We start from the raw sequence: 23186 nt of genomic DNA on the forward strand, positions 1-23186 counted from the left end.
TAAAGTGTTATCACGGGGCCAATGTGCAGAGTAGCCATTTCTCCTACCAACTTCCATTATGTTTCATACTGCTTGTACTTATGTGAGATTGGCTTTCCCCCGGATCCGGACTTCAGGTGGCATTCTTTGCTTATCTACTGTTTGCAAGCTTACGCACTAACAAATTGTTCATTGTGGCGAGACAGATAATCGCCTATTCATAATATTATACAGGCTTAGGCCCCCCCCATAGTTATAGAACCGCTGAGTAAGCATGTCAGTCAAGGGTGGGAGGATGGGTAAGTTAGCGGGTTCAATATTATGTTTGCAAAACACATGGATACTGTTTATTTTATATGCTATGGTATCATTACCCTATTGTATGACACGTTGTAAATCCAAAATGCAGATCTCTGGTAACTGATTTGACCTGATAATGTTTGTACCTGATGTTGCACTTGTAAGTAATAAAATGCAATCAAGTAGTGTTAAAAAAAGACATCCATTTGTTTGCTGTCATTAACTTGCATTTTTTGTATCAATTACTTCAATTCAATTTATTTACCATGTCTTCAGTTAATGTCTTGCCTGTGTGTTACAGTATAATAGGTTGCTTTTGTTTTCTGTAATTTCCTTACATTTATTTTTCAGTCATTGGGTAGCACTGGTTTCCTTATGACATTGGCTTGCCTTGCCTTTCTTTGTGTCATTAGCTTGAACTTATTTTGCAATGTCATTCATTTTCCTCTGATGAGCTATGTCGTTGAATTCAATTTGATGCTCTTTCTCAATAACTCATTTCAGCATTTGGTATCTTAAATTTATTTCTCAATGTCATTTGTTATCCTTCATTTTATTTAGGCACGTGTGCTATTTCATGTGTTTCACTCTAGGATTGATTTGTATTTCATTTGTTTTTTCCTTAACTTGCCTTTCCTGATTTTTTGAGTCACAATTCTTTATTGAAAAATAAAGCAGAGCAATACAGGGGAGGAGAGGGTATGGGGTGAAAAGGCAATGCCTGCAATGATAGCGAAGTCACCACATATCGGCAATTAATGAGTGCAGACCCAAATAGTATGAATAAAATAATACAGGGTACTAGTCATATAATGAGGTCACAATTTCCAAAAAGGTACCCTTGTGAGGCAGAGACTGTCAATTATGGGGTGAGTACTCGGAGGGTAATAGTAGGACGTGTCCAGGATTGGGGCACAAAGGAAAGGAGGGAAGGGGAGAGGGAAGGGGAGAAAGAGAAAGGGGGAGGAAGCGAATGAGAGAGGGGTAGAAATATTCGCAGGAGTAGGGAGGGGCGCCTGAGTGGATTCATACAGTCAGGGGCAATGAGTGGGTCTCGGCCCAACCATTAAGTGGGACATCCAAGGGAATGGGGCTGTGTGTAGAGCCAAATGTTAACGCTCTGAATCCTGAAAGAAGGGCACTCAAGTCTTAAGGAATTCCTCTATTCTGTCCTGGAGTTTGAAGATGATACGGAAGGCTACCTGGCACATTGCAGGGGGACACTCCTCATGGGAGTAGGGCACAGGGAGTACCAGTGTTGAAGTACACATATCTTGGCAGTGGCAAGAGCCATATGCAGGAGGTGATGCTGGAGGCGGAAAAGGCCCAGGGAGTCCACTGGATTGTGAAGAGTAGAAGGTGGGGGAGAGGAGTCTTGACTGGCAGGGTCTCACTCAATGTGGTTTCCACCACTTCCCAAAATGGCTGAATCGAGGGACAAACACAGAGGATGGGCACAGATCACAGCAGGCGTTAAGGCAATGGCAGCAGGATGCATCGGGCAGCAGGCCTGCTGCTTGAAAATTCACGGGGGTCCAGTGCCAGCAATGTAGTGTCTTGAAGAGGCAAAACGTCAAACAAGCTACCCTCATACCACTGTCGAACACCTCCAGGAATTCAGCTCAGTAATTCACCTCATATTCCATAAGCACCGTAGCTTGCCATTTGACGTTGAGATTATTGAGGAGAGGAAGGGGAAAAAGTTGGTGGTTCAAAAGGCTTTAGAAACTAGACATAACCCATGCAAGTGGCCCCATGAACACCAGAGAGGATTGGAGGCTCCAAGGACTCGCACCAAAGCATCGCTGGAGGCAATATTGTAAATGGACATACCTCAACAACTGTTGAGGTGGGTGGCCAAAATCTTCTCGGAGCACCTCGAAGAATTTGAGTGAACCACCATCAATTACCTGGTTGAGCCTGGTAATGCCTGCCCCTCACCACAGTTCCAAGTGGAGAACATGCCATCCGATGCTCAGGCAGCTATTACCCCCATAATGGCACATACTCATGAAGCAGGTGGGTGCACTCTAATGAGGTGATGGGCTTGGCACCTGGATTTCATCATGGGCCGCAAGATCGGGATGACAGAGTGTGTCGTGGGGTGCCTCCCTTGTAGAGGGGCTACAGTCTGTGTTGATAGGCCAGAAGTGTATGCTTTGCTATAACCCACTGTGATGGGTCATGAGTCCTGGCGAGCGTGTAAGCCACCTGGGAGAGGTGAAGGGGCAGAGCGTAGTTCTTGACCGAAGGAAGGCCAATGCTACCACACTAACAATGTGCCAGAAGTTGGCGTAGGCCAGATAGGACTGAAAAAATCACCTGACAAAAGAACAAGGTTGTATGTCAAAATATGGTCCAGACCCCTGTTGACCTAGACCCCCTGATACTTGAGGTGTGACGACCTCCAGCAGAAAGCATAGCTGGCTATCACTGCACTGATGGTCACGCACGAAAGAGGTGGTGCCTTGTTCTTGACCCAGTTCACTGGACACCCCAAAAGCACTTTAAAGTCAGCAATGATATTGAACAAGCCCGGAAGAGAGTGGGGAAGGTCTGTGTGGGTGAGTAATATATCGTCCACATAAAGATAAACTGTGGACATCCTGCCTGGAATTGGTAGACCGGAGAGGAGCGGAGACTGGCAAACAAAGGCAGCAAGTGGCTCCATGGCCACGAGGTACAGCAGGGGCTACAACAATTGGCCCTGCTGAGTCCTTCGCCAGATCAGAAGCCTGAAAAGAAGCCTCCGCAGTTAACCTGAGCAGTGGGGGAGTTGTAGAGCCAGCGGACCTTGGCTGTAAAACCCTCTCCGAAGCCAAAGCATTACAGGGTGACAAAAAGATATCCCCACTCAATCCTCTCGAATGCATTCTCAGCATATAGGGACAGGGCAAGAGCCTTGTCTGGTAGGTCTTTGGCACCCAGAGCGTATGAACGAGGGTGCGGAGGTGGTTCCTAGAGGAGTGACCAGAGACGAACCCCACCTGCGTGTGGTGGATGAAGTGCAAGATCACCTCACGGAGGTGGACCGCCAGGACATAAGTGAGGATTTTGAGGTCCTTGTTGAGTAAGGAGTTGGGTCTGTAGCACATACAGGAGAGCGGATCCTTCCCCTGTTTGGGGAGGACCGCTATCACTGCTCTCTTAGATATGGAGCAAAGTGAGCCTGACAGGTCAACTTCACGCAAGGTGTCATGGAGGGAATATATTATGTCCTCTCCTGCCCACTTTTAGATCTCTGCGGGTAAGCTGTCCTCCCCAGGAGCCTCATTGTAGGGAAGTCTAGAGATGGTTTGCACTAACTTCGCTATACTACCTTCTCCATTGAGTAAGGCCCTACTGGCCACATTGAGGCTAGGATGGTTCATGCAATCAAAGAAGGCCTCCAGATGGGCGGTGTCAGCCGTCTTCTCCAGAGTGTTGAGGGTCCGGTAGAAGTTTGCAAATTCATTGACTACGTCTTGTGGATGGGTGACAACAGTGCCACCTGCAGTTTGGATGGCAGGGATGGCAAGTGCAGCCACCTGTTGGGGCAGTTGTGCCACCATAAGGCAGCCCACCTTCTCACCCTGCTTGTAGTGACAACCTCTAAGCCTCTGAATTGCAAACTCTGCCTTGGAAGTGAACAGGGCGTTAATGTCCATATGGGCCCTCTTCAGGTGTGAGAGGAGGACTTTACCATTTAAAGTCACAATCTCACCCTCCACATCCTTCTGACGAGTTACTTTCTGATTGTTGGCCAGAGCTTCATCTTTCTTGAGTTGGACACATATAGTCACTTTCGCGGCCACCCACAGAAACCTGTGTGAGAAGAGGGAACCCTTCTTGTCATCCAGGTACTTGAAGATATGGAAAGTGCAGTAGCATGATATATTCAGGCACCATGGTTTGTGGCTGGGGAGGCAAGGCCAAGGTCCAGGTAGAGCAAGACCAGGGAGTGATTGGAAAGTGCAGCCTCCATAATCTGGGATTCTTGGGTACTGGCTACCACCCATTGGAAAACCAGGTGAAACCAGGTGGGGCGGTGCACTGATTACTCGAATGTGGTGTAGGATGGGGTACCAAATATGTGGGGGCAATGTGGGGGGGAAGGGAAGAGGTGATCCTCCGCTAAGCCGAGGGTGAGCCTCGGGGAGGGCCGAAGACTATAAACTGGGGGTCTAGGTTTGCGGTGCCTGCTTGCCGGAGACCCACAGAGAGGGGCAGGGCAAAAACACTCAATGGAGAACCAGGATGAGGACTAAGCCATGGGGGGAGGACTAACTGGCATCGAGTCGGGCGTACCCCCGTGAGCCATCCCCACAGCAATGGATGGGTATGGAGGGAGATCTGCCGAGATCAGGCATTCAATATGCACCAAACAGCACTGAGGGGAGATACACATATGCAACATTATGCTCATCCATGCTCATCCATCATCTGTGTGGAGGGCAGGGACTCTGGCGCACAGCAGCCCCTGCAGAGAGGAGGTGATTCAGGCAGCTGGGAGCGTGTCTTCAGTGGGGGCTGGAATTTGTCGTGGCCCTGGTCCTCAGTAAGGGCAAAAACCACCTAAAGGGCCATATTCCTATTATCCTGGGGTCAGGCCGGCCTCTCCTGGTCTCTGCCCCATCTCAGTTCCTGCTAGTGGCCATCAGAGGCAGAGGAAAAAGGAGGTATGGGGCTGACTTCCATAGCATGGACAGTGAGTCCTTCCAGAAAGAGGTGTAGATCTTCTGCGTTGAAAAATCCTTTGGACCTGCCTTCTTTTGTGAGCCACATGTGGGCAGGCTCGAACAGTCCAAACTTGATCTGCAGTCATTCTGTCATTGGTCTCCCATGAAAAATCGGAGGCTAAATGGATCTCATGCTCCTCAAAATCATAAGGACCATTGGATCGAGCCAATGTGAGGAGCTGCTACACTTGTTCATGGTGGAGGAAGCAGGCTATGGCAGGGCACAGCCGTCCTGATGAGCCCTGGCGCATAGGCCCAGGCGGTGTGCTTGTTGGATCTCTGGGAGGGAGTGAAGTCACGGTCTGTGAGAGTGTTGACAAGGCCCTTGAAGAAATCCTGAATGTTCTGAGAATCCAAAGAAGAGGACGTTGTCGCAGGGGCTTCTGTCCTCCAGGTCTGTGAGCTAGTTCTGCAGGTATAAGAGCTCCTGTTCCCTGTCTGATAGGATGTTGAGGCAGTCCTCCACATATGCAAACTGGTGCTCCCTCCACTTCCCCTCCCATCCACCCAGTCCTGAAAGCCTGCAATGTCAGCACGGATGGATTTGGTCTTGGCCGTAAGATCGGAGATTTGGAGTCCACACCTTCTAGACGACAGCCGACTGCTGTGACCTCCTGCAGGAAGTCCTCCATAATGGAATTCTGTTACAGGCAAGAGGGTGCTGTGGTGGGCCCAGGGGCTGGCAAGCCTTCTGTGGTGGTCATATGGCAGTGCTGGGAAACAGCCTCTGAGTAAAGCAGCCGAAGAGTGGTTTTGCTGGTAGACATACCAGAGGGCATCTCCAAAGCAAGGTCCCAAGAAGAGGGGAGTACGGTCCCCCAGACGAGAGGGAAGAGAGTGCCACGCCTTTCTTCATTTTTGGCATTGAAAGGTTTCACAGATAACACTTGATTTTATTATTTATTTGTTTACTACCTCACTCACATGTCTTTTCCTTCCACTGAGATCAATTTGTTTTCTTTAGCCATTGATTTACCTTTTCATTCTGGCAACACTAGTTTGCCTTTATCCCGCTTTATTGTTGACTGGGATTTATTTGACTGCCATTTCCTACAACATACATTCTGCCACATTTGATATGCCCTTGTTTCATGTGCAACGGGTTTCTGTTTCTTTATTCTCTATTTTAGACTATCCTATTGTCAAGCCACCTGGAAGTATAGATCAGTGGAGCACTAAATTAAACAGCAGGGTTGACTAAAATGGCAAATTATGTGGCATAATGCTAGACAACAATTGATACTATTTCTTCAATATTTTGTCATTTTTACCCATGGTAATATTGCCTGGGCAAAGATTTCCCCTCATTAATAACCATTTTTAACAACCAAATACAGAAAAAAGCAACTAAAAGATGATCATTTAAGCTTTGCAAAGAGCCTTCCACTGTGCATGAACCCACGATGCTGCATTTTTAGTAACTTTTGATCCATTTGCGCTATAAGCAATTCTTTTGTTAAAATCTGACGATTATGCAGAAGATGAGGAAATATGTGGCTGTTGAAAATGGTCTTCTCTGCTGGGTTACCCACAAACTTTTTGCCTTACTCCTCCTAGTTTTTGCCTGATATTTGCTTTGTTGGCCTTAGGACTCTGTGCACTTTACCACTGTTACCAGTGCTAAAGTGTTTCTGCTCTCTCCCTAAAACATAGTTTGGTTGGTATGTACCTAATTGGCATATTTTATTTACTTATAAGTCCCTAGTAAAGTGCACTACATGTGCCCAGGGCCTGTAAATGTAATGCTAATAGTGGGCCTACAACAATACTTGTGCCACCCACTTAAGTAGCACTTTAAAACATATCCCAGGCCTGCCATTGCAACCTGAATGTAGTGCTACACTGCCATGTTGACATGGCATTTAAAACCCATTGCCAAACCTTGAACTCCCCTTTTACTTCATATGTGTCACCCTAAGCGTGACCCTAGATAGGCCATAGGGCAGGGTGCTATGTAATCAAAAGGCAGGACCTGTGTTAGTCAAAAACTCTGAAATCTATTTTTCAATACTTTGAAACCTACCCCTCTCTTGGGATAATACTGGGGATTCCTTATTACATTTTATAAGCTGTAATTCCTGACTGGGAAGGAGTAGATGTGGCATGTTTAGGTCCTACGGAATTGTTATGATAAATCATCTTTAATGGTAAAGTCAAATTTATGATTACAATTTTGAAAATTTCACATTTGGAAAGTTGACATTTTATTGCTTTTAGCCCTGTGTCCTGCAGACTGTCTCTATACACAGCTAGAGTTCAGTGACATCTGGGATTGCGCATTCCCTCTAGACAGCCACATACAAAGGAAGTTTAAGTGTGACTTATGGGACATCCTGGGCAGGATGAGAGAGGAGTTGGTCACAGCCTAACACTTACACCTGAATCGACTGTGCCCTGTCCTCACACAATAGTCCTCACAACCCTGCATTGTCACTCCAGCCAGCTTAGGACCAGGTCAGAAGAGGAAGGTGAGTCCCTGTAGTTTAAAGCCACTTTCCAGAAGTTTCTCCCACCTTACAAAACCAGGATACCAAAGTATAAATACTGGACCTCAACCACCACCAACTCAGTACACTTCTGGACCTGTGGATACTCTGCCAGAAAGAAGGACTGAGGTGCTGCCAAAAGGACTGCTACTCTGCTGGACTGATACTCTGGAGGAGCTACTGCCTTGCTGTGTGGGCCTGCTGCCTGCTGTTCTCCTGGCTGGGGAAGAAAACCTGGACCTGCATCTCCATCTTGCTGTTAGGACCCCAGAGTGGCTTAAAGGGCTAGTCTGCTGGCCTCCTGATCTGAGCTTCATGGACATAACAGACTCCCTACAGCTCCTGGACCTGTCCTCAATGAGCGCCTGACCCCAAAGAGGTGTCCCTCAGGTCCTGGGCCTTTGGAAGTTGTTTTGTGTCTCCTGAAAAACAGCTTTTGGGTTCTTTGCAACCACCCTGGCATCACATTGTTCGCACAAAGATTCAGCGCAGGCTGCCACAACTTAGGGCCAGATGTAGCAAAGTGTTTGCCCCTTGCAAACAGCGGAAAACGCCATTTGCGAGGCGCAAAAGCCTCTTTGCTATGCAGAAATGCATTTTGCTAGTCGGATCCGACTTGCAAAATGCATTTCCGACTCGCAAATAGGAAGGGGTGTTCCCTTCCTATTTGCGACTGGCAATGCTATTCAATTTCATTTGCCACTGCGAAAGCGGTCGCAAATGAAATCGCAGTTACCATCCACTTGAAGTGGATGGTAACCCAGTCGCAAACGGGAAGGGGTCCTAACAGCATGGGACCCCTTCCCCTTTGTGAATGGAAACAAAAATAATTTTTCAGAGCAAGCAGTGGTCCTATGGACCACTGCCTGCTCTGAAAAATACCGAAACAAAAGGTTTCGTTTTTTTTTCTAAGTGCAGCTCGTTTTCCTTTAAGGAAAACGGGCTGCAGATAGAAAAAAAAAACTGCTTTATTAAAAAGCAGTCACGGACATGGTGGTCTGCTGACTCCAGCAGGCCACCATCCCCGTGAGTGCCCATACTCGCAATGGGGTCGCAAAATGCGACCCACCTCATTAGTATTAATGAGGTGGGTCTTTGCGACCCCATTGCGAGTTGCAGAAGGTGTCTGAGACACCTTTCTGCATACCAAATTGCGAGTTGCAATTTGCGAGTCGCACAGACTCGCAAATTGCAAGTCGCAATTTGTTTTGTTCCTACATCTGGCCCTTAGTCTCTTCGCACAGCCAGCTTCATAGCCTGAGACCGCAGAAGCTTGCCCATCCGCGATTGCAGGCAGGCTTCTCATGGCTGCAAACCACAGTCAGAGATGCTCTCCTTGCACCCTGCAAACTTCCTCCCCACTAACCGGACTCTTGGCTCAATTCTGAGAGGGTAAAACTTCAGTAATACTTGTCTGCGACTGTATTCGACCTGCGCTCCATCGCAGTTGGCATGAACTTTTGGATTTCACCTGGTCTAGCGCAACCACATATCCCCATTCAGCACGTTATTCTTTTTGGCACTACATTGCAATTTATCTTTAAAAATTCATATCTCTACTTCTACTGATTGGATTTTTGTTCTTTTGTTCTTGTTTTGTTCGTTAAATTAAGATCTGTATTTGAATCTGGGAATGGTATCTTTTTGTATGGTGTTTTCATTGTGTTATTGTTTGAAGTTCTGCACTAATACTTTACACAGTGCCTGTTAAGTTAGGACTGACTGCTCTGTGCCAAGCAATCAGGGGGTGAGCACAGGCAAATGTAGGGTGTGTTGATGACTTAATGTGACTAGGATTGTGATTCCTGCTTGGACTGGGTGCACAGCTCTGCTAACTGAAAACCCAATTCTAACGGTAACAAATGGGGCAAATCCATAATAATTCCAAACAAAAATACAGCAGATGCAGAATCGTATAATTCCAGTGTCCTTGCCTAATGTTGGTTGTGTCATTAACTGACTTGCTCTTTCGAATGAATTTTATTCATCTGTGTAAGGAAATGCCTCCTTGGCATGGTTACCCCCTGACTTTTTGCCTTTGCTGATGCTATGTTTTGAATTGAAAGTGTGCTGAGGCCTGCTAACCAGGCCCCAGCACCAGTGTTCTTTCCCTAATCTGTACTTTTGATTCCACAATTGGCACACCCTGGCATCCAGATAAGTCCCTTGTAACTGGTACCTCTAGTACCAAGGGCCCTGATGCCAGGGAAGGTCTCTAAGGGCTGCAGCATGTATTATGCCACCCTAGAGACCCCTCACCCAGCACAGACACACTGCTTACCAGCTTGTGTGTGCTAGTGAGAACAAAATGAGTAAGTCGACATGGCACTCCCCTCAGGGTGCCATGCCAGCCTCTCACTGCCTATGCTGTATAGGTAAGACACCCCTCTAGCAGGCCTTACAGCCCTAAGGCAGGGTGCACTATACCATAGGTGAGGGTACCAGTGCATGAGCACTGTGCCCCTACAGTGTCTAAGCAAAACCTTAGACATTGTAAGTGCAGGGTAGCCATAAGAGTATATGGTCTGGGAGTCTGTTTTACACAAACTCCACAGCACCATAATGGCTACACTGAAAACTGGGAAGTTTGGTATCAAACTTCTCAGCACAATAAATGCACACTGATGCCAGTGTACATTTTATTGTAAAGTACACCACAGAGGGCACCTTAGAGGTGCCCCCTGAAACTTAACCGACTATCTGTGTAGGCTGACTGGTTCCAGCAGCCTGCCACACTAGAGACATGTTGCTGGCCCCATGGGGAGAGTGCCTTTGTCACTCTGAGGCCAGTAACAAAGCCTGCACTGGGTGGAGATGCTAACACCTCCCCCAGGCAGGAGCTGTAACACCTGGCGGTGAGCCTCAAAGGCTCACCCCTTTGTCACAGCACCGCAGGACACTCCAGCAGTGGAGTTGCCCGCCCCCTCCGGCCCCGGCCCCCACTTTTGGCGGCAAGGCCGGAGAAAATAATGAGAATAACAAGGAGGAGTCACTGGCCAGTCAGGACAGCCCCTAAGGTGTCCTGAGCTGAGGTGACTCTAACTTTTAGAAATCCTCCATCTTGCAGATGGAGGATTCCCCCAATAGGATTAGGGATGTGACCCCCTCCCCTTGGGAGGAGGCACAAAGAGGGTGTACCCACCCTCAGGGCTAGTAGCCATTGGCTACTAACCCCCCAGACCTAAACCCGCCCTTAAATTTAGTATTTAAGGGCTTCCCTGAACCTAAAGATTTAGATTCCTGCAACAACAAGAAGAAGGACTGCCTAGCTGAAAACCCCTGCAGAGGAAGACCAGAAGACAACAACTGCCTTGGCTCCAGAAACTCACCGGCCTGTCTCCTGCCTTCCAAAGAACTCTGCTCCAGCGACGCCTTCCAAAGGGATCAGCGACCTCTGAATCCTCTGAGGACTGCCCTGCTTCGACGACGACAAGAAACTCCAGAGGACAGCGGACCTGCTCCAAAAAGACTGCAACTTTATCCAAAGGAGCAGCTTTAAAGAACCCTGCAATCTCCCCGCAAGAAGCGTGAGACTTGCAACACTGCACCCAGCGACCCCGACTCGGCTGGTGGAGAACCAACACCTCAGGGAGTACCAAAACCTGTCCCCCCTGAGCCCCCACAGCGCCGCCTGCAGAGGGAATCCCGAGGCTTCCCCTGACCGCGACTCTCTGAAACCTAAGTCCCGACGCCTGGAAAAGACCCTGCACCCGCAGCCCCCAGGACCTGAAGGACCGGACTTTCACTGCAGAAGTGACCCCCAGGAGTCCCTCTCCCTTGCCCAAGTGGAGGTTTCCCCGAGGAAGCCCCCTCTTGCCTGCCTGCAGCGCTGAAGAGATCCCTTGATCTCTCATTGACTTCCATTGCGAACCCGACGCTTGTTCTAACACTGCACCCGGCCGCTGTCTCTGAGTGTGTGTACCTCATTTATTGTCTATGTGTATGTACAACAAATGCTTAACACTACTCCTTGAATAAGCCTACTGCTCGACCACACTACCACATAATAGAGCATTAGTATTATCTCTTTTTACCACTATTTTACCTCTAAGGGGAACCCTTGGACTCTGTGCATGCTATTCCTTACTTTGAAATAGCACATACAGAGCCAACTTCCTACAATCTGTCACTGTCTTGCTGTACCATTTATTTTTCTGATGTTGTTGGCTTACCTTTATTTCACTGACTTGATTGTTTGTCTTTGTTTTACATTATTATTGACTTGCCTTTATTTTAAGTTTCACTTACTTTTTATTATTTCCTCTCTTTGCAGCCTTTCGTTTGTTTCACGTGGTGCTGTAGAATTCTGACATATCTTCTTTTCTGTAGGTAACATCTTCAGTGAACAATAAAATAAACATTTTCAAGAATGTAAGGAGCAGGCAGGCTGTGCTTGTGAGAGCGAGAGGTACCGAGTCCTGCAGGAGCAATAACCACTGGAGTGAATGGAGCCAAGTGGTGTTCACTGGTAGGTACATTTCTATCTGTCCAAAAGAAAGAATTCAGGATAAGCCCAAGGCTTCTATACATCAAATATGGGGATGGTTCTAAACAGGTTGGATGTTTACTTTTCTGATAACTCTGATAGAAAAGAACATGTAACATGGACAGAAATACCATGAAGGTATAGCTTATGTTTATATAATTATAAACGGTGATCATTGTCAGAGTTTGTAAAAGTTGTGTTTTTCTACTGCAGATGGCTTTGGCCAAAATCCACCAGTACATTAATCCCTGGGTAGCACTTTCCCCAGCCTGGCAGCCGCTAATTGATTAGGACACATGTCACATGTCTTTATTCCTCTATGTATATCTGGGAACCCTTACATTCCAAACCAAGCTTTCATTACATTCTATTCTAGCAATTACTACACACTGATATGAAGTCCGCAGGGAGCCAGAAATGCTCCTTTCTAAATCCTGCAAGACACTACAGTGGTCATCATGTACTTGGCAGTGTGGCCCGCTATGCCGGCGGTGGCGGGAAAACCATCCTACCTCCGTCAGGCAGCCTGGCTGTAGTTGGAATCATTATCCGACAGGGCAGCAGTGCTGCCCCTCGGATAATGACTCCTACGCCTCCAGCCTTTCCCTGGTGGGTTTCACCGCCAGGGGAAGGCTGGCGGAAGGGGTGCACCAGGGCACCCCTGGGGGCCCCTGCACTACCCATGCACTTTGCATGGGCAGTGCAGGGGCCCAGTGCAGTTTCCCATAGTGCAGGCCACTGCCCGAACTTCGGGCAGTGATCTGCGCGACGGGTGCAGCTGCACCCGCCGCACAGATGCATTGGTGGCGGCTCCACGTCAATGTCCCGGCCAGGCATTCCTGTGGGCCCACTGGCCCACAGGAATGTTCTTTATGCAGCCGGCGGGGATCCGGGGATGCTGGCGGTCAGTAGTTTGCCCGCTAGCAAGAACACGGCGGTTTCGACCACCATGTTCATAATGAGGTCCTACATCTCCCCCCCAGTTAAATAAAAACATATTTATAGAAACATGCACAACTATATCTCTTCAATTAATCTTCTTGGCACTTTGATCAGTTGGCCCGATCTGGCTAGTGAAAGCTGTAAATTGTCATCTTCAATGTCAGAGATTGCTAAAGATTGTAAGGAATCAACAAGTCAGTGTGGTTTCATAATTGGTCTTTCTTTCACCATCTCAAGTTGTAGACTGATGAAATATAGGCCTGAAGTGAGAAGAGTCTCTGGTAATAGACTTCCGAGGGCTCTCGGCAGTCACCATGGGTCCTTCTGTAGAAACTACTTAAAAATATTCAGCATCGTAAGAAGCATCAGGTTTTCTTTTGCGCATCTGTTGAGTGATCACCAAATCTTCATTTCTGAATGAGAGGTCTTTTGCATATCGCCTCTTGTCTGCATAGACTTTCATTTTCTAATATGAACTAAGAGCCTTGTACGAATCATGTTTTCACTTCTATCTCTTTCGGTTGTCCATTTTGGTAAATTGGTTGGCACTGCTTTCCAGAACATCAAAGTCGCAGGACTTTTACCTCTGGTTTAGTGCAGTGTTGAACGATAAGCTTGAAAAGTAGAATTCAATACAGTTTTTAAACTGAGCTTCTCAAGAGTGGCAGGCTAAATTGCTTTCTTTATCGTACTCCACAGTAACGTTGGCCTGTGGCCATAAGGGTGTGATTTTTTGATGCTTTATGTTCAGATGCTCAAGAAATTCTTTAATTTCTTTACTGTTGAAGGGTGGACCATTGTCAGACTTCACAATGGCTGCCAGGCCCCATGTTGCAAAGTTGCCATCAAGTTTGCCATTTCTTTCGCATTTTCAATGACATGTTTGATTCTTTTAAAGCTTTTCCCACATTATTGTGACCATTGAAAAGAAAGATTTTTCTTCATTATTTCTCGCAATAGAGTACTGACGGTTGCATCGTCCTTTATGTATCTTGAACAGTATCTGGCCATTCCAAGAAAAGAACATCACATTGAAGCATCTTGTGAGGGTTCATCATTTGTACTTTTGAAGGATCAGGCTTCCATACCTCCATCAGAAAAGATATAGCCAAAGAATTTAGGTTTTGTCTTGTTGAACTCACACTTGCCTGAATTTAAGGTCAAACTTGGATCATTTAGTAATTTACATACTTGTGTGAGAGCTGTATCATTCTCCTTCTATGTAGCTCCAAAACCTAATATGTCATCACTATAATTAAATGCATTCACAACAGGTTGTATTATGTGTGGTATGATGTCTTGGAAAAGGTCTGCAGCTGATGACACACCAAAACTAAGAGCCTGATTTAGAGTTTGTAGGCTGGGTTACTCCATCACAACGGTGACGGATAGCCAGTCCGCCAAAATATAAATCCCATTATATCCTATGGGATTTATATTTCGGTGGATGGGGTATCCGTCACTGATGTGATGGAGTAACAAGTGGAGCAAAAAAGTGAAATCAATGATGTGGCCTTCAGCGTTAATGCTCTGTACTATGTATAACTTTATTTTGCATGGCAGCGCAATATCTTTTTTTATTTTGTTTTATTTTTTTTAGGCAGATTTTATTAGTATTTTTGTTCAAACGTTATTAATACTTGGGAATGGTACAATGTCAGTGTTCATATATCATGTATCACTAAGCTTAACTTTGCTGGATATTGCATAGCAAAGTCTGTCAAAACATATTTATATAAACATATAGAGCGATACAGAATCAGCACATATCTTCCTCTTCTCAGCTCCTCTAAGTATGTGAAATCTCCATATACATATAGTTGAGGGAAGTGTTAATTTGGATACCTTTCTTGTCAGGGTGCTAAAATAAAGTAATAAGTAGTGCCATTTAACTCTTAACTATCCCCGCCACCCACCTGCCCCCACCCTATACAGTAGTACAGCGCAATATCTTTTTGTATGATCTTGGTTGTAACTCCCTGACTAATGATGCATAGACGTCTTTGTGAAGCTCTCTTTCCATTCACATGCTTCACACTGGCTGGGGTTGCACTTTGACTCCATATAAGCCATCCGTTGACAGTTTACTTGTACCACAGCAAAATCTCTAGGAGTGCACTTTCTTCTTAGGGTTACTTATTCCCTATCTCATTGCCACTTGTAGCATCTTCCCCAGCCTGGTAACTGCTAAATGACTAAGCCACACACAGAGCTATAAATCAGATGTCCTTATTTCTCTACTTGCACCTGTGAACTCCCACATTCTAAACCAAGCTTTCATAACATTCTCTGAGCGATGTGGGCCACCAGGAGTCGTCACGGCTGGGGTGAAGTTTACGAAGATGATGAGCTCGGTCTTGTCCGAGTTGAGCTTGAGGCAGCTCTCCCTCATCCACGTGGCGACGGCTTTCATCCCGATGTGAAAGTTCCTCTTAGCTTTGTCCGGGTCTTCAGTGAGTGATATGGTGAGTTGTGTGTTATCAGCATATGACACAATGTTCATTTTGTGGTCTCTGACAATGGCTGCCAGCGGGCCATGTACATGTTGAAGAGCTTTGGGCTTAGAGAGTATCCCTGAGGGACTCCGCAGCTGACTTCTGTTGGTTTGGATATGAAGGGTGGGAGCCTAACTCTCTGTGTTCTTCTGGTGAGGAAGGAGTGGATCCATTGCAAGGCTTTTCCGTGGATTCCTGCATCGTGGAGTCTGGTGCATAAGGTGCTGTGGTAGACCATGTTTCAGGCTGCTGAGGGGTCGAGGAGAATGAGTGCTAGGTGTGTCTGCGGTCGAGGAGCGCACGTATATCATCGGTGGCTGCAAGAAGAGCTGCCTCCATGCTGTGGTAGCTGCGAATCCAGACTGAGAGGTATCCAGAGAGTTGTTGTCCTCGAGGAATTGTCGCAGCTGTGAATTTATGTCTTTTTCCAGGACTTTGGCTGGGTAGGGTAGCATCGAGATGGGTCGAAGTTCTTGAGCTCTGATCGGTCAGCTGTGAGTTTCTTCGGGTGGGGCAGATTTAGGCGTGTTTCCAATCTTCGGGGAAGGTGGTTGTTGTGATGGAGCAGTTCAGCATCTTGCGGAGTTCGGGCGATGCATGCACTGGCTCTATTGTATATTTAGTGAGGACAGGGGTTTGTTGGAGCTCCGGAGTGAATGCTGGTCGTGATGATTATGTCTCTTCTGTGGTGAGTGTGGACCAGCTGTGGATGGTTTGGGTGGGTTCTCAGGGGCTGGGTTGGTCATAGGTTCTGACGCTGGGTGGTTCTGCAGTAGGAAGCTGTCATAGATGTCCTTAATCTTGCGATGGAAGAAAGTGGCCAGTTTGCTGCAGAGGTCTTGTGATGGGGGGATGTTGGTGGCTTTGTAGGGAGGTTTGGTGAATTTGTTGATCACCGTGAAGAGTTCCCTCATGTTGTGCGGGGAGGTGTTGATGCATTCACGGAGTGCGGCTTTTTTTGTGTCCTTGATGCGTTGGTGATGGGTGGCAATGGTGATTCTGAAAGAGGCGAGGTCTTCGCTGGTTTTGTTGTTTCTCTATTTGTTCTCTAGGCACCTGCAGGTGTGTTTGGATTCTTGGAATTCGGTGGTGAACCAGCTGGCTTTCTTTGGGACGCGCTTGACCTAATTTGATCAGAAGGGGGCTAAGAGGTTGGCACATTCGGTGATCCAGGAATTGAGGTTGGTTGCTGCGGTGTTGGCGTCGGCAGTGGGTGGGGGGGGTGATTTGGCGAGGGTCACGGTGAGTTGCTCATCTGTGATTCTGTTCCATTTTCTGTGGGGGGCCCTGGAGATGCGGAGGCAGCTTTTGGGTGCGGTGATGGCGAATTGTATGCAGTGATGGTCAGTCCAGTCCGTAGTGGAGGTATTCCTGAAGGTGATCTGGTTGCTTGAGGTAAAAATGGGGTCTAATGTGTGTCCTGCGGCATGCGTGGGCAAGGTGATCAGTTGCTTGAGCCCGAGGGTGGCGAGATTGTCGAGTAGGGAAGTAGTGTTTTGGTCGTTGCGGTCCACAAGTTGGAAATTCAAGTCACCCAGGAGAAGGTATTCGGTGGACGCCAAGGCATGGGGGCTGGCGAAACTACAATGGCATCAATGAAGGCTGCTAGGGAGCCAGCCGGTCTGTAGATCAGGGACCCGCGGAGGGAGGAACTGTGAGTGGTGTGTTTCAGGAAGTGCAGGTGTTTGATTGTGATGCAGTGTTCCTCTGTGTTGACCGTGATGTGGAGTGAGGACTTGTGTACCATGGCCAGTCCTCCACCTGGACAGGAGGGTCGGTCCTTCCTTAGGAAGTTGTAGCCATCTGGGATTGTGATGGCAATGTCTGGTCCAGAGGTAGGGTTGGTCCAGGTCCCAATTAGGAAGGAGATGTCTGGACGGGTGGAGTCGATCAGGTCCCAGAGTTCGGTGGTGTGCTTGTGGATGGAGTGTATATTCAGAAGGAGGCAGTTGATGAGGTTGTGGTGGGTGTCAGTGGTTTCAGGTTTGGGGTGTTCCGGTTGTCTGTTGTGGCTGAAGCTGAGGTTGCAGTTCCAGCAGGAAAAAGGTCCTTTGGTGTCCTTAGGAGATGCGGTGCAGCAGCCACTGAGACGTCTGGTGTTAAGGTGGTGGAGGGTCTTGACATCATAGGGGAGGGAGGACAGGGAATGGCTTGTTGGAGATCTAGAATTTCTGGTGCATACGGGCTTGCCTTTGCCTTTGCCTTACGACATGCCTGCTGTGCGCGGCCGCCATTAAGAAGAGAAGGGAGGTGGGGGTCCGGTCAGCTGGAAGGCACTTCGCAGGGACAGGGGGGTGGGACTGCAGGGACAGCAGTGGCGTGGGAGGGAGAGGGGAACAGAAAGACAGAAAAATAAGAGACAGAAAAAAAGAAAAAAGAAAAAATGAAGTAAAAACAGAGAGAAAAGACAGAAGTAAAAAGGAGTAAGAAGATACAGAGAGAGATGGAAGATACTTACTTGTAGATGGCCACTAGGCCACCAGGAATGAAGCGCAGGCAGGAGCCTGTGGGTGGAGGAGGGTCTCGAACTGAGAGTCAGGCAAAGTCTCAGTTTGTTCCCAGAGGCAGCAGCAGCAGGAGGAGCTGGGGAGGGCAACAGAGGCTGGCCAGGAGGTCAGTGGAGTCGTCCTCTCACAGCTCTGCGGCCAACATTAAAAAGGGGCGGGAGGTGGGGGGGTTCAGTCAGCTGGGAGGCGGGAGGGCGGGAAAAGTGTTTTGCAGGGGTGGGGGTAGAGAGGGTGGGCTGCAGGGGCAGCAGTGATGTGGGAGGGAGAGGGGAACAGAAGGACAGAAAAATAACAGAAGAGACAGGAAAAAAGAAAGAACAAAGTAAAAACAGAGGTAAAAGGCAGAAGTAAAAAGCAGGAGTAAGGAGAGACAGAGAGAGACGGAAGATACTTACTTGTAGATGGTCACTAGGCCACCAGGGATGAGGCGCAGACAGGAGCCTGCGGGTGGGGAAGGGCAGCAGCAGCAGTAGGAGATGGGGAGGGCAACAGATGCTGCCCAGGAGGTCAGTGAAGTCACCCTCTCACAGTGCTGTGGCAGCCATTAAGAAGGGTAGGGAGGTGAGGGGTGCAGTCAGCTGGGAGGCGGGAAGGCAGGGAAAGCGCTTAACGGGGGGGGGGAAAGGAGGAAGGCTGCAGTGGCAGCAGCGACCCGGGAGGAAGAGGGGAACAGAAAGACAGAAAAATAAGAGAAAAGACAGAAGAAGAAAAAGAAAAATGAAGTGAAAACAGAGGTAAAAGGCAGAAGTAAAAAGCAGTAAGGAGAGAGAGACAGAAGATACTTACTTGTAGATGGCCACTACCTCACCATGAATGAGGCACAGGCAGGAGCTCAGTCAGGCAGACTCTCAGTTCGTTCCCAGAGGAAGCACCAGCAGAAGGAGCTGGGGAGGGCAACAGACGCTTGCTAGGAGGTCAGTGGATTCTCAGTCTAAGACAGTCTCAGTCCTAGACCTAAGCTATCTATAGTATGCTGCCAGCTTGCGCATTCCCAGCTTTGATGTCCCATACTAATTTGTGATTCTGTTCTTTGACTAAACATACAGTATCTGGTCCCACCTGTCCTGGATTTTCCCAAAGAGTCCTTTTTCCTGTGACCACTAGTCATTGCCTTATATGTGTGATACAGAGCATACCCCATTAGCAGTGCTCTTGCTCACTTCCTCAATTGCTTTTAAATAACTTGTGGCCTTTGTATCCCTGATTGGCCTGATCCAGTATAGAACTGGCTTGATTCTTCCTTGATCTGCAATAGTATGTATGTCCAGTTCCATAAAGATGGGGATCATGGGTGTACCACAGCTAAAGCTCAAGAGCGATCTCATGAAGTTGTTCTTCACTATCTGGAACTTTTATAGTTTTTCATGTCCCTGTGTCTCGGCACCATATAGGGCATCTACTACTGCCTTCTTTTTTATAAATTCACAGAATGATTCAAAGGTGCTGTGAGCCTCCCCAATGCCTAAACTTGAAGAATGCCTGGCTAGATTGCCGGAGAATGATAATTGCCTTAGTTACATGGGGCCAGATGTATGTAAGTATTTTCATGTCGCAAACGCCCCGATTTTCAGAACCGGGCCATTCATGACATGAAAATAGCATTTTGGCATGTACCAATGCTATTTTGCAATTCAGTAATCTATATACCAAATTGCAAAAAAGATTTGCAAGTCGCTATTTTGAAGGGGCGTGCAGAGGATATCCCTTCCAAATTGCGACTTGCAGGTGTATGTAATATTGTTTTGTGACTGTGAATGCGGTTGCAAAACACTCACAGTTACCGCAAACTTCAAGTTGGTGGTAACCCATTCGCAAACGGGAAGAGGTCCCCATGGGAGCCCTTCCCTTTTGTGAATGGAAGCAAAAATATTTTTTCAGAACAGGTAGTGGTCCCACGACCACTTCCTACTCTGAAAAAATGAAAAGGAAACTTTTAATTTTTTTGCTTGAAATGCATCCCGTTTGTCTGTAAGGAAAACAGGCTGCACTAAAAAAAAACTGCTTTATTTAAAAAAATGCAGTCACAGACATGGGGACTGCTGTCCCCAGCAGGCCACTATCTATGTGAGTGTGGCCATTCCCAATGGGGTCACAAATTGCGATCTGCTTCATGAATATTAATGAGGTAGGTAATTTGCGATCCCATTAGGAATCGCTAAATGTGTCTGAGACACTTTTGTACATTTCATTTTGTGAGTTTCTAATTGTGATTTGCAATGAATCGCAATTAAAGACTTGCAAAATGAAATGCTTGTACATCTGGCCCATGATCTCTCCAATGTAATCAGTTGTACAATCAGATACCTACATAGTCATAATATCTAACTACGTCTAGCTGCTTGTCATTGACCAAAACCTTTCTTTTAAGTGCTGGTTAAGGTTGCATTGCCATTGCCTTGGTTTTACTAATATTGATGGACTGGCCCTTGACGTTACAGTGCTCCACAAACTTGCCCAACAATTTATGCATAGCAATCTCTGTCCTGGTAATTAGAACAGCCTTGTCAGTAAAGAGTAGGTTGGGGGCTTTTCTGCTTGCAATTTTTTTGACATTGAGGGGGATCTCCAGAAGATATTTGACTACATCATTCAGGAACAAGCTAAAAAGAAGTTGGGCTAATATGAACCCCTGTCTTACCCCCTTACCATTCGGAAATGGTGAGTGCATTCCCCTATTTTCCCATAACATACTAGAGTGGTAGTTTTCTGATGTAGGCCTATTACTGCTTGCAATAATGGGCCATCAACCCCTAGCGTTCTAGCACGTCCCATAATTGAGGATGCTTGACCAGATCAAAGGCTGACGTCAGGTCCTCAAAGGTTAGATACAGTGTCCTAGCCTTTCACTTGTAAAAGAGGATTTTCAGAGCCAGCCTTCACCTGTAGCCTATGCCCAGATATGGGTGCCGGGCTCACTGTGCCACTGAGTTCAGCTACCCTGGCTGATGAGGGGTAATACCGGTCAAAGGATGCTTGTTTCCGGTCCAGGGAGGACCTGGCCTGGCAGTTCGGGCTGGACTGCTCCCATGGGGAGCAGGGTCAAGACTTATTTGCATATTTGCTGGGGCCAAACTACGGTGGCATGGTGGGCAGAAAAACGATGGATTGGGATGCAGTTCTAACAATTGCCAGTGGCTCAGATTAATTCAAGCATTCCAACCCTTGTTGCTTTTTCATTGCCACCCGCACAGTAACACAGGTCTCACGCCTGCCATTGCAGTCTGTGAGTAAAGTTTTAAAACTGCCATTTTGACCTGGCAAAATAACCATTTGTCAGGCTTATACATTTCTTTTTGGTATGTATACGCCACCCCTAAGGTAGGCCCTACAGGCTTATAGGATAGGGTGCATGGTATTCAAAAGTAGGACATTTGTACCTAAGTTTTACATGTCCTGGCAGTGAAAAACGACTCCAAAGTTGTTTTTCACTGCAGCAAGAGTAGTTGTCTCATAGGCTAACACCGGGCTACCTTATTTCACTGAATAAGTTATAACTTCAGTTTGGGATTAAGAAATGCTTCTTCTATCCATTTGAATTGTAATCTAAAATCCTCTGTAATGGTGAAGCCAGATTTGGAATTACTATTTTGAAAATTTCAAATTTCGAAAGTTGATATTTTTCTGTCCTCATCAAATGTGCCTTTGTGCCAGTGTCCAGGATGACATGACTGTTAATGGCTCTTATGTGGTGTAATGTGTATTTTGTCCAGACTGTAGATAAAATAACCTTTGGTAGGGGGATGTATGTTCCTCTCTAGAGCACAATAGCTCAAAGGGGTAGAAGGAGGGATACACCCAGTGCCTTTCTGACTTCAGAAGATACTTACCTTGTCGCTGACAAATGCAGCCCACACCTAGACCGATATCCTTCCCCTTGAGAGACCGGAGCCAAACACAGGGAAAAGGGAAGACATACAAGAGCCAGTTTAGGGTTAGACAAAGTGGGGTCTCCCCACACAAAGGTCTGCACTGGTATAGAAGTGTAATGTTGAGAACCTTTCAAGAGAATACTCCTGGGCAGGTGAAGTCTCAGATGAAGAACTACCCTGCTGCCTTAAGGAGATTAGGAAGACCGGGCCTGCTTACCTTGAAATGAAGACCCAAGAAGTGACTCTAAGGGTCAGTTGGCTGACTTCCGGTTTGAGCTTCCAGAGGCCACCTTCTGCAACTTCCCTGCTTTTTCCTTCTAACTAGTTGTAACTGGAACTGCTCTGGGCCCTGCAACTGGCCCCTACTGGAGTGAGTCCTAACCCCAAGAGATGTCCTCAACATGTGGTGGACCCTTGGTTGGTGTTAGAGTGCTCTCCTCCTGACCAAAAACTGGAAACAGGCACTTAGAAACTTTTTCAGACCTTTTCCCCCAATAGTACCAGAGACTACCACCAGACCACTGCTGATCCACAGCAGCCAAAGCCGAATTGCCAGTAGAGTACAACTTCCTGGTCTCACCTGTTGAAGGGATCTCGACTTTCAGAAAAGTTTTAAGTCTGAATGCAGAGGATTTCACCAGGATCAACGCCGAGCAGCAGCCCAACTTTAATGATGCTTCCCTAGGGCCAGACATCAGACTTTGCCCACCCGGAGCTTGTATAATGTCTAGAGACTTGGACTTCCTTCTGGGGGCAAAACTCCCACTGAGGTCCTGCTCTTCAGCCGGCTGCCGTCAATGAGCTGCTCTTCCAGCCTCTAGCCCAACCCCGCTGCTGATGAGAACTTTTGTCCAAAAATAGTGCAAAGCAGATCTTTACACTGGTGCAAACCTGGCCCCTGTATCCGAAATTTCCTCCACTGTGGTCAGCCTTAATTTTTTACTATGACCCAGTCTAGTTCAATCAGATAACTGCTGTTGGCAGTTTGATCTTTTGGGGCTATGTCGATCTATAAATTTTAAAACTCATTATTTCGGCTACACTAATTGGGTTTGTGTTGTTTGTTTCCTAAATTGGTTTTGGATTTTTGCTGTGTTGTGTGTTCACTTTCTTACTATTTGATTGTTGGAAAAATAGTTTACACTGCCTGTAAGTTAAGCCTGACTGATTTTTGCCAATCTACCAGAGGATTAAGCACAGGTTCATTTATTGACATTTGTGGTTCACCCTGGCAAGGATTGTCTTTTTTACACAAGAAAATTACTTTTTTTATTAAACTCTTTTGAAAAGAAGATTAATGGCTGTTTCAGCTGTAAGTAATCAGCAATTGAAAAATTGAGTTTTGATTAAAGCATCAAAAAGTCTGTTGCACTGAAAACATAACAATAATCACTTTCTGTTTAG

The 23186-nt window shown here is 46.9% G+C and overlaps 1 protein-coding gene across 1 annotated transcript in view; it reads left to right on the forward strand.

Moving 5' to 3' along the window:
* IL5RA (interleukin 5 receptor subunit alpha) overlaps nt 1-23186 on the forward strand; it is a 295593-nt gene that overhangs the window by 206548 nt on the left and 65859 nt on the right. Inside the window, exon 9 of the mRNA XM_069206360.1 lies at nt 11813-11951. Within this exon, the coding sequence (XP_069062461.1) occupies nt 11813-11951 (139 nt within the window). The remainder of the gene's footprint in view (nt 1-11812; nt 11952-23186) is intronic.

This window comes from Pleurodeles waltl, chromosome 9 (genome assembly GCF_031143425.1).
Source record: "Pleurodeles waltl isolate 20211129_DDA chromosome 9, aPleWal1.hap1.20221129, whole genome shotgun sequence".
Taxonomy (NCBI): domain Eukaryota; kingdom Metazoa; phylum Chordata; class Amphibia; order Caudata; family Salamandridae; genus Pleurodeles; species Pleurodeles waltl.